This window comes from Onychostruthus taczanowskii, unplaced genomic scaffold (assembly GCF_017590055.1).
Source record: "Onychostruthus taczanowskii isolate IOZ18803 unplaced genomic scaffold, ASM1759005v1 scaffold66, whole genome shotgun sequence".
Lineage (NCBI taxonomy): Eukaryota > Metazoa > Chordata > Aves > Passeriformes > Passeridae > Onychostruthus > Onychostruthus taczanowskii.
In genome coordinates, this window is record NW_024504344.1 from 3,036,518 (window position 1) to 3,048,137 (window position 11,620).

At 47.7% G+C, this 11,620-nt stretch overlaps 1 protein-coding gene across 2 annotated transcripts in view; it reads left to right on the forward strand.

Moving 5' to 3' along the window:
• The window catches only part of DENND3 (DENN domain containing 3), a 31,629-nt gene extending 24,314 nt beyond the window's left edge, over positions 1-7,315 (forward strand). For both annotated transcript variants that reach the window (XM_041420813.1, XM_041420814.1), the window contains 7 exons: positions 46-153; positions 1,011-1,150; positions 2,332-2,492; positions 3,440-3,573; positions 3,738-3,853; positions 3,974-4,111; positions 6,171-7,315. In XM_041420813.1, the coding sequence (XP_041276747.1) occupies positions 46-153; positions 1,011-1,150; positions 2,332-2,492; positions 3,440-3,573; positions 3,738-3,853; positions 3,974-4,111; positions 6,171-6,371 (998 nt within the window). In that variant the 3' untranslated portion in view covers positions 6,372-7,315. The remainder of the gene's footprint in view (positions 1-45; positions 154-1,010; positions 1,151-2,331; positions 2,493-3,439; positions 3,574-3,737; positions 3,854-3,973; positions 4,112-6,170) is intronic.
• Positions 7,316-11,620: the final 4,305 nt, after the last annotated feature.

Consider the following 11,620-nt stretch of genomic DNA (forward strand, 5'->3'; position numbering starts at 1 on the left):
CAGGCTTAAATGTGCTCTTCATTACCCTCTAAAAATCTGTTTTAGTGCCTATGATGGTCCCCAAAACAACTTCAGAGACACTAAAACACAAGATCAACCCCTCAGCTGGTGAGACATTTCCACAGGCAATAGATGTCTTGCTTTATACTCCAGGTAAGGTGATGTGTTGCTCTCTTTAGGTTAGCCCAGCTTTAATTAGCCTATAAAGCTCATTATCTTATAACACCTGGTATTAATACCAGGTGTTATAAGATAATAATATAACACCTGCCTGATGTGTTCACATTCTGGCATGGACTGGTTGTGTGTTGAATACTAAACCAGAAAAATAATTTAAGAAGAACAGTAATGTTGCATATTAAGACACTCCAAGGCATAGTTTTCACTGTCTTAATTTGCCTTTCTCTGCACATGTGCCTTATCACAGACTTCAATTCTGTGTTAATGGGCTGATTTCTCATTAAGATTTCTGGCTCACTTACTGAGCCAGGTGGATGGATGGATGGATGGATGGATGATGTTCCCCCATTGATCAATATTCATTGTTAGGTTTTTATTTTTCAGTAGAGTCCTGGGGGGGAGTTAGTTTGAGCCACAGTGCAAGGAACACTGGGGACGGTGCTGGATTCAGTGATGCTTTTCTTTCTTTCTTCATAGTATGAGAGGCTTTGATGGAGTAGACAAGAGTGAGTGAATTTATTAGTTGTATTTATAGGGCTTAAAAGCCTTACTGCAATCTCAGTGAGCTCAGCTCTTAGTCATCAATGAAAGAGATTATCTCTGCTCTGAGTATCTTTGGAGTGTAAGATTAAATCATTGGGTGAACTCAGCAAATAGATGATAACAAGCACAATGCATTAGGAGAACTGTGTCAGTCAATAACTGGTGATGCAAACTCCAGAAGATGCATTTCATTACAAACCTGCTCTGCCTAATAGTGGCTTTCCCACAGGTCTCCAAAAGCATTATGTTTTCTTTGACTTCTCTCATCTTCTCTGCTTTATTTCTAGGGCATCTTGACCCTTCAGAAAGACTGGACAATGCTCATCCAAAACTCTGGTGTGCTTTAAATGAGGGGAAGGTTGTGGTCTTTGATGCCTCTACCTGGTCAATCCAGCAACACTGCTTCAAAATGGGCCGCTCTAAACTGGTAAGACTGGCACAGGATCACAATTCCTGCTTCAGCTGGGTGTGGTTTTGTTGCTGTCGCCTGTCTGACCCCAAATCACATCATTCCTTAAAAGTTGTTGAATTGTTTGAGCTTCAGTTAACCTGGAAAAGTGGAGGTTTTTGAGAAAAGCAGAAAGGAGGATAAATGGATGAACAGTAAAACAAGTCAATGTGGTGAGAAGTGATGGATTGGATTTGGGAGGGCCTGATGGGTCCTTGGGGCAGGAAAGCAGGGTTGAAACAGTTGAAGAGAAAAAATAAAAGACAATTAACCCAAAGAGAAGGGGAATCCTAGGAATAGATAAAAATTCACCCATACTGAAGAACTGGAGATTGGGAGGAGGTGTAAGAAACCAGGTCGATGCTATAGATAGAGAGACAGAGCTCTAGAAGAAAGTGTCTCAACCAGCAGGTGAAAAAGGGAGTGGTTTGTGAAAGACCACCTGAAAGAGTAACTCTCTCTGTGAGAAGGGAATCTGAGCCAGGCATGCAACCTGGGTGAAAAACACACAGAGAGTACACACAGGAAAAGGGATTGAACACGTCACTTGTGTCAAAGATAAAAAAGAGATTTCTGTGGGTGAGTCTGAGAGAGTGTCCAAAACGGAGGGGTAAAGCTGATGGTGAAGAGCTGGGTGGAAGAAAGATGGAATTGTAGAAGAGTCAAATACCTAAAAGAAGACAAAAAACGTTGGCAAATGATGGCTGAAGGGAGATAAATGAAGAGTGATCGAGGGGAAGGACATTCCAGAGACAGTAGAGGAGACAGTATTTTCTTAAACACCATTTTTAGCTGAACTAGGAAGTGTGGCTATATTGGACAGTTTGACTGGCTTCCAATCCAGAGGAAAGGAGCACACAAACCTCTCTAGTTCCCCTGGTGCCCTCTGTAACTTCTACTTTGTTTGGGCCAGGAAGCACACCTTTAGTCAGTCCCAAAGATAAATTATTAATCCTATTTACTGAAGGATAAACTTTGCAAAGAGATCTGTCCTCTCATTATTTATAGAGCAGAGCAAAGAATAGAACACTGGAGAGCCAAGTCTTCATCTCCTACAGTGATCACCAGCAAACTGCAGCATCTGAATACATTTTTCCATGTTACTTTAAAGCCTGATTTCTCTCCCAGGCTTTATTTAACCCTGAGCTTTTTCTCCCCAGACTTGCATGGTCATGGTGGAACAGAGTCAAGTGTGGATTGGTTCCCAGGACTCCATTATTTATATCATCAACACCCACAGTATGTCTTGTAATAAGCAACTGAATGATCATCGCTCTGATGTTACAGACATCATTGTGGAGAAGAAGAATGGGACACCCAGGTAAATCTAATTTGATTTTCCTAGATGTTGAAAGAATTTATTGTTCTAAATGGGAGGGTTTGTCCTGCTCATGAAGTCTTCATTTGGCTTGTTTTTGTAGCTCCCATATTGTGTATGTCAACTAAGAATTTCATTTTTAAATAAAGAGCACTGTGTAGTTTGGAATAAAGAGGATAAAGGAATGAATGCTCTTTTGGATGAGGATGAGACAGCCAGGAACTGGCAGCATCCAGTGAGGAACTAATACAGATGCAGTTTAAAGACCACTTCACTTTTGCTTTGAGCATATCATTGACAACATATTTACAGCAAGCTTCTGGATTTTTCCTGCTTGTTTATAAAAAAAGAATACATTTATTGTTCTGTTCAGGCAAAATGCTTTTGATCTTTTGGTAGCACTGGGAAGAGTATTGGCTGCAGGTCTTAACCTGCTGTCTTCTCATGGGAAAGCAGCTCCAGGGTCAATAGGTCTGCCACTGCTGCAGCAGATGTGACTGGGTTTCAGGAATAATTTGTTTAAGTGTTGTTGGAACCTTCTGAAAAATGTTTGCTCATTCTAAAACAACAAATATTAAAGGTAAAAAGAAAAGGGATAGTATAATTTGTTTTCTCAGGTGCAGTAACAAATAAGAACAGATTGAGATACTTTTGTTCTAACTCAAGAGAAGATCCATCAGGCAACATTGTTCAGAGGAATTACAGGGAATGTTTTGTTGTGCTCTGCTCCTCATGTGTGATGTAATGTGCTCTCATTCACTGAGCTCTGAGCCTGCAGTGTTTCTAGTTGATACAGAGTTTGTAAAAGATAATCTTGAAGATAATTTAAAAATTAACATTTATTTAGCTTACTGCAAAATTGGTTATTTTGCAAGTCTCTTCTATATGTGCACTCTTTTCTGAACATGAATGCACACTATACTTCTTAATGTTTTAATCTGTGCCAACAGTGAAGCATATTCCAGCAGTTTAGATGGAATGGTGATTGCTTGGAACATCAGCACTCTCAAAGTGAACCGTGTCTGTCAGCTGCCCTGCCAAAATCTCACCTCTATGAAGCTTCATAATGACCAACTGTGGTGCTGTAAGTCCCTTCTTCAAATTGTAATCATTACAAAAATCTTCTTCACATAAAGAAACAAGACAGTTTTTGGATGTCCCATTTTATTTTGCTGTTTTCATCCATGTTCTGTAGGGATGGAAGAAGTGGGCACCTCTGTTACTAACTCTGTGTCTTTAATACTGAAGGTACCAGAAGTTGCATTCTTGTAGTGTCAACTCAGGAGTTGCGACCGCAGATGAAAATCGAGCACCACCTGAAGGATGTGTGTTCCTCTTTCCTTGGCTTCCAGCTCTTTCCAGAGGTATTGCACTTACTCTGGTGATACAGTTTAAAGGAGGCAGAGCCATGTGGTATTACAAGCCCTGGTTATTTTGATACATTTTGTGTCAGCAGTGCTTAAGTGTATATTTCTGTGCTTTAGAGAGATGAAGTCTGGGCCTCTTACTCGGGGAGTAGTGACCTGTACATTTGGAACACCAAAGACCTTTCAAGTACACCTCAAAAGATTCATCTTCAGGATTGCTCTGAGATTACTTGTATGATAAGAGTTAAAAATCAGGTGAGAGACATCTGGGCTGTTTTTTGCCTCTTGTGGATTTCTTTCCTGAAGTTTTGTTTGTTTGCAGCTGTCATGGGCTGTCATTGCTTCCTCACTGGGTGGGTGCATAAGTACACAAGGTTTGGAATGTAGATTCCTCTTTGAAATCAGGGAAGCTAAAGACTGCCTAACACAAATGGCTGTTGCAGGTGTACCCCAAAATGCATGGCAAGCAAAACCCCTCATCAGTAGTTAAATGTCTGGTGACATTTATTAGCCATTGACATTTCCAGGGTACTGTAGAAATGGAAAGTTTAGGTCCTTTGATATTTTATCTCAGGGCTCCTCAGACTAAGCCTTGAAAAAAGGTTACCAGACAAACAACAAATTCCAATTAATTGGCCTGGTTTTATAGATGACCTTTTCCTTGATTAGTTACCACATTGCTAATTCAGGACAGACCAAAGGAGCCAGTGGATTTCTGCCATGTCACTACTGGCCCCTGTGTACCTGCTTTTATGTGGTGTCAGGAGCTGTGCAAATGATTGTAGTTGTTGCTACCACAGGGGCCCATTCAACATTACTTTGCAAATAAATAGCTAATGTATATCTACTGAGAAAGCAACTTTTGGAATCCTCTTCCTCCTTCCTTCCTCAAAAATGATTTTTTAAAAATGGAATAGGGAGGTTTGCTCTGTATTCACCCTCTGATTAGACTTTTGTACTAAAATGGGAAAGCATTTTAGGATATTCTTCCCCAAGGCAGAGATTGATATATTTAACCTCTGTTTCAAGGGAGTGAGAGGATTGTTTGGAACCCCTCAAGGCATTAAGCTCTCTTTTGTTCTACTGAAGACCTTTTTTTCTTTTTCTTCTTTTCTTTAAGTAATGTATGAATAAGTTAAGAAAAACTGACCCTTGGGGGACACCACTAGTGACAGGCTCCAAGCAGACCCTGTGCTACCACTCACACTCCTGTTTCCTCTACACAGCAATGAGTTATGGAGAGTGAACTTGCAGCCTGGTCAAGGCTGACAACAACATTGGTAGGGCTGTCAGTCACAGGCTTTAATTAAAAACAAGCCATTGTTTTTCTTTAATAAACTGGGGAGAAACTCAGCTGCATGCCATGTCTCTCTGAAATGGGATGTGTTCTGTCTGGCACCTTGGCCTCTGTCTTTTATTACCTATTATTTGACCCATTCTCTGTGGCTTTGATTTAATTTTGAACTTGCTGGTGCCACAGTTCCCTGGAGAGCAGCAGGTTCATGAATTTCCCTGCCAGCCCTGTACAGAGAAGTACTTTCTTCTCAGTGAAACGGAACTATTTCTACTTCCCACATGTCCCTGACTTCCTTAATTTCAGGGTGGAGCAGTGGTTCTACATTCAGCTTATCTCTCTTCTGTTAGTTCATAAACCTTTTGTAAAGGCTCCGTAGCTGCCTTCTGTCCAACCTAAGGAGTCTTGGCTTTTCCATCTTCCCTGTGGGGTGGTGAGGCCCTGGCACAGATTGCCCAGAGAAGCTGTGGCTGCCCCCATCCCATTCAAGGCCAGGTTGGATGGAGCCCTGAGAAGCCTGGTCTCATGGAAGCTGTCCCTGACCCTGGCAGAGGACTGAAACCAGGTCTTTTAAAGTCCCTTTCAACCCAAGACATTTTCTGATCTTTGCTCATATGACCCCAGAACACAGCTGCTCCTTTCTCTTGGCAGTTTTAGTTGCTCTTCCCTGTATTTTCTCTGCTCTTGCATGCAAGGGCACACTGTGCCTTACACAGGGGTGAGGGAGAACAGCTCCAGTGCCAACAGCTCAACATTCCAGTGTGGGGCACAGGAGCAGAGACACCCACCAGGAGCCCTCAGCTCATGCCACAACAGCTGAGGAGACTTGGAGGTGGCCAGGAGCAATGCTGGCCAAGCCCCTGTTTGTACTGATGAGGAAATTTTCAGTGTTTCTCTTTTCCAGCCAAGCATGAGGGAACCCCCACTGTACCAATGTGTGCCACATAAACCTCCTTGACTGTGTCCTGGACTGAAATGTGAAATAGTGAAAATGCCTGTTGGTTTGTTTTGTTCCTCCAGCTGTGGGTTGGCAGCAGTGGGAAGCTGCAGGGCAAGAGCAAAGGGAAGATCTACGTGGTCAGTGCTGAGAGGAAGAGTGTGGAGAAGGAGCTGGTTGGCCACGCCGACGTGGTGAAGGCGCTGTGCTCGGCAGAGGACAGGTACGTCCTCAGCGGCTCTGGCAGGGAAGAAGGGAAGATTGCCATTTGGAAGGCTGGATAGCCACGCTATTCCCAATGTGTCTGCCTCCTCTGGGGAAAGGCAAACACCTGGGACTGTCTTTACTTCAGCATTTTGCATCTACTTCAACCACCTGCCAGTGTTATTGTCTTGTATTTATTGGGTTTCCATCCCTGTGTTGTTGAAAATGGAAATCAAAGCAAATCTTCCCTCACACCTTGTTCTGCTCCTGCACATTTGGTAAAGGAACAGAAATGGGAGAAGACAGGTCACTATCTTCCAACTGGACATGAGGTGGTGTGGAGGGTTGGGATTACCTGCCTGGGGCAGGTCACTTTGGTTACACCAGAGCCAGCTCAGTAATTCCATGGGAGATCTCTCTCAGCAGTGCCAGGTTGCTTAAAAAAAAGGATTTTGTGATGTCTTTACAGCCTGTAATAGGTGGAAAAGGGCACTGGAAGGAAAAAACCAAGTGCACTTGGACTTACAGAGTTGTCACTGTGATCATCTTTGTGAGCTCAGAGCTGTAGGGGGGCAGTGTCCCTTACCTTTGGTGGGATTTCTGGGGCTGTTTTGTTTAAAATGCAGGCACAGACAGGCTCTCCCCACAGCACTGAAAGCTCCTCCAGCTGAAACAATGTATTTCCAATGAATATTTTAGGTTTTTTAATGTATTTTTTCTTTGAAAACAATGCACAGCACTTGGCATTTGGAACAGTTTGTGAAACTGATTTTTTTTTTTTTATCTGAAGCATTAATTTATTTAATTCCTGTATATATTATACTTGCTTTTGGAAGTAGCTCTCAGTCTCTGTGCAGACCAACCTCTGCCCCTCCTCCCTTCAGTTCTGTTCCTGCAATCAAAGGAACTGCTGTTATTTTGGGTAGCACCTGCTTCATTTTTAACTTCTGCACAGTCCTGAAACCCCTCCTCAATCGCTGGAGTGAGCACCAGGGGCTGCGGCCTGGAGGAGTCTCCAGAGCTGCATTCCTTTTAGCACTGACTTGCTCCTCTCTGTGTGCTGTAACAAGAATTGCCTGGGGTTTTCTCTCTGCATGTTCTCCTATGTGAGGCAGCTTCTGCTGTAACATGTCCCCTTTTGAGCCCCATATCTGTGACTTTCAGGTTCCTTCTTTCCTCCCCTGGCTTGGTCAGGCTGCTTGGGGTAAGTGACATGAATTCTTTACTGAATTCAAAGACACACAAGGGCTGTTAATGAAGTCCCCTGCTCTCGGAAGCATTGGGTGGCCCTGTGCCACCCCAGCTCTCAGGACGGGACAGTGCTGCACAAATGCACAGGATGCTGCCACCAGCCACCCTTGTCCCCAGGATCTGGGCCACTGCTCTGCTGAAACTCATCTCTGGCCCTGCTGGGTGGCTGCCAGCTTTTTGAGCTATGAAAGGGTGCCCAGCACATGGGCCCCCAGTGTGAGAGGCTGTGGGATGTCACCTGGAAGATGGTGAAATCCCACAGGCACAGCCCGTGTCCCCTGTGAGCTCTGTGTGCAAGGAGTGCTCCACAGCCAGGCTGACACTGCTGCAGGGTCTGCGAGTGCACGAGGGTCTGGCTGGGGATGGACATGGGGACGTGGGGACAATCTGGCCCCCCTGCCCCCAGGATGGGAGATACCCCGGCTGCTGCAAAGCCTGGAGAAGGCAGGGACTGGCCCCACTGGGGCAGACTGGGCTGGGGGAGCTATAGGACTGGTTTTTGGTTGTTCTTGGTCCAGACTGGGAAGTGGAGGCCGTGCTGGAGCAGCTCCTCTCCAGGCTGTTCTGAAGCACTCCAAGGCCACTGTGGGTTATTCTGTAACAAGCAACAGCTCAGGGAGTGACCCAGATGCACTGTCCTCACCCCCACCACAGCACACTGCAGCCAGCCCAGACCCAGCACCCTGCTCCCAGCCTTAGCAGGGACCTCCTTCTCTTGGACAAGGATCACAGAGTCCCACTGCCAGGGCCAGGGATGAGTGACATCCCCTGAGCCGAGCAGGGGGATCACCCTAAAGGAACAACAGCATGCAAGAGGTTTCTGCTTCTTGTCTCTCCTTCCAGGCCTCATCCTGCCATGATGCAAGAAGGGATCACGGTTCCCCCTCTTCCTACACATGGGACAGGTCCCCTTTGCTTGTCATTGTACCAGGAGAAGACAGGGATGTAGGAAATTCCCTGGCACTTAATCTCCCCCTCACTTCGGTACAGGTACAGTGCCTCAAGGTGAGGATGAGCCCAAGACTCTGCTGGGCAGAGTGGGGCCAGGAGGGGAGGCTAGTAGCTGCTAGGAAGAAACTCAGCTCTATCCCACCCAAACCCAGCACAGCCCCTCTCTGGATGTCCTGCAGGTATCTGGAGAGGCTCCTGCACCAGTGAGGAAGGTCCCCATTCTCCTCTCGGTACTGGTGAAAAAGCAACTGCATAGGCTGGGCCTGATAATATACAGCTTATTTTAAGTTTTCACATCTTCCTTAAACTGATGTCCAGGGAAAAGTGTATGGATGAGCTTTGTTTGGCCAAAAGGGGAACTAGTGCAGTTGCCAGAGTGCTCATGTAGGATGTGAGAGGTTGTAGCATTGGTGGCTGCATTGCCCAGTGTTTCTAAGGCCAAAGGTTAAAACACCAGGTTGGGTGGGGGTGCTGTTGTGCTGGAGGGTAGGAAGGCTCTGTGGACAGGCTGGATGGATGGTGCAAGGCCAGTAGGATGAGGTTCAAGAAGAGCAAGGCCTGGGTCCTGCCCTTGTGTCCCAAGAAGCCCCTGCAGTGGCCCAGGCTGGGGGCAGAGTGGCTGGAAATGTGCCCAGCAAGAAAGGCCCGGGGGGTGCTGGGTGACAAAAGCCAAACAGGAGCCAGTGTGTGCCCAGCTGGGTAGGGAGGCCAGTGGTTTCCTGGCCTTCTGTGTCAGCACCAGTGTGGCCAGCACAACCAGGTGCTGTCCCTCTGTGGGACTCTGTGACTGTCCCTATGTGCAAGGCACCGGGGGGGTCACACCTCGAGTGCTGTGTGCAGATGTGTGGCGCTGTTGAGATGGGATTAGTGAGAGATGCCTCTGCCCAAATTAAGTTGCCAAGAAGACCATCTATCAAAATCAACAGCAGAGATTTATTTCACAGTAAATGTGGGGTACAGAGGTAGAAAGGGATAGGAAAGAGGAAGGTGAGAAGGAAAGAGAGGGGGGAAGTGTAGGGTGGTTTGGTGGGGGGGATAGAGGGGTTGGGCTTGGGAGGTCTGGGGTGGGATGGGGAAGATTTGGGGTGGTGAGGCATGGGGAAGAGCTGGACTGGACAGTCCAAGAGGCTGGGCTCCACCAGCGTCCTGTTGGCTTTCCCTCACACTGTGATTCTCTGTACTGGGGGCCCGGTGGTTCCCCTAGAGGTCAGGACGCCAGGTCTTAACGCCAGGGTTAACACCTTTCTCCAGTCTATGGTGTTGCAGGTATGCAGGGAGGCATTTTCCTATCAGCCATGTGAAGAGATAATGGGTTTGCCTTTATTGACCTGCAATGCTGAGGCCCAAGGTGCATTTCTCAGCTCTGATTCCAGGCTGGGGCAGGGTAGGGTTGCCCCTTGAAAATGCAACCTGGGCCTAAATTCAGCTCCTCAGGGATTCTACAAGGCAGCGCTGTCATCCTTCCTCAGCCAGCTCTCCCTGACCTGGCTGCCTTGCTGGTGGCTCCGGGTGAGCGGCTGGGGCCGGCAGCAGGACCAAGGGCCACAACATGGACCCACATCACAATGGTCTCTGGGCATGATGTGACCGCGGGTCACAAAGGCCTGGTGAGCATGGCCGCCCATGGTCCCAGAGGCCTGGCACTTGCCATGCAGATGGTCCTGGTCACAAAGGCCTTGTTTAGGCCGTTGCCCCTTGATTTGCCTACACTTGTTCTTTTCTCATTGACCTGCAGCTCTCTTGTTCCACCTTGTGTGTTCCTCCCCTAAACATCCTCAAGGAAGCCCTGTGCCCTGCCAAAGTGTGATTCCCACCCAGCCCACCATGTTTCCCAGGCCTGATCCCAGGTAGAATGGCAAAAACCTGCTTAAATTTCATCTGGCCACTACCTTTAAAGATAAAAAAGGGTCTTTGTTAAAAAAGATAGGAAGACAGGAGTGCCAAGGAAAATCACCCTTATTAATTAATGTGGAGATGAAGGAAATGTGGTCACAAGGCACGAGGAGAAGGCTGAGGTACCGAATGCCTTCTTTGCCTCAGCCTTCAACAGCCAGATGGGTTCTCCTGAGGGCAAGCAGTCCCCTGAGGTGGCACACAGGGTCAGGGAGCACACCAGACCCCCTGTAATCCTGGAGGAAATCGTTAGTGACCTGTGCAGCCACTCAGACACTGCCAAGTCCAGGGGCCTGGCCCAGAGTCCCCCAGGGGTGCTGAGGGAGCCCATGGAAGAGCTGGCTAAGCCTCTCTCCCATCCTTCATTGTCATCATTCCTGGCCATTCTGTGGAGGTCCCAGATGACTGGAGGTGGCAGTGTGACATCCATGGCCAAGAAGGGCCACAGGGAGGCTGCGGGGAACTGCAGTCCTGTCAACCTGACCTCGGGGCCCAGCCAGGTTCTGGAGCAATCATCGTCAGGGGGATCACAGGGCCCAGAGGGGACAGCTGAGGGATCAGGCCCAGGGAGTTTGAGTTTAGGAAAGGCAGATCCAGCCTCAGCAACCTGATATCCCTTGGGCTGTGGGTGACCCACCTCAAGCCTGAGGGAAAAGCAGGGCATGGAGTCTCCCTGAACTTGAGCAAAGCCTTTGACTCCATCTCCCACAGCACAGTCCTGGAAAAGCTGTCAGCCCAGGGCTCGGGTAGGACCACTCTTTGCTGGTTAAAGAACTGTCAGGATGTCCAGGTCCAGAGAGTGGTGGGGAATGGTGTCACATTGAGTGTTGTCTGGTCACTAGCAGTGTCCGCTGGGCCCAGTCCTGTTCGGTGCCTGTCCTGTGGGTGTGGACAAGGTCATAGAGGGTACCCTCAGTAGTAAATATGTGATTACACCAAGGTGGGTGGGAGTGTCTCTTCTCTGGAGATTAGGAAGGCTCTACAGGCTGCCTGGATGCTGTGAGGCCAGCGGGGTGAGGTTCAAGAAGAGCAAGGCCTGGGTCCTGCCCTTGTGTCCCAAGAAGCCCCTGCAGTGGCCCAAGCTGGGGCAGAGTGGCTGGAAATCTGCCCAGTAGGAAAGCCCTGGGGTGCTGGCTGACAGCAGCCAAACATGAGCTGGTGTGTGCCCAAGTGGGCAAGGGCAAGGGTGGCATCCTGGGCTTCTGTGTCAGCACTAGTGTGACCAGCAGGATCA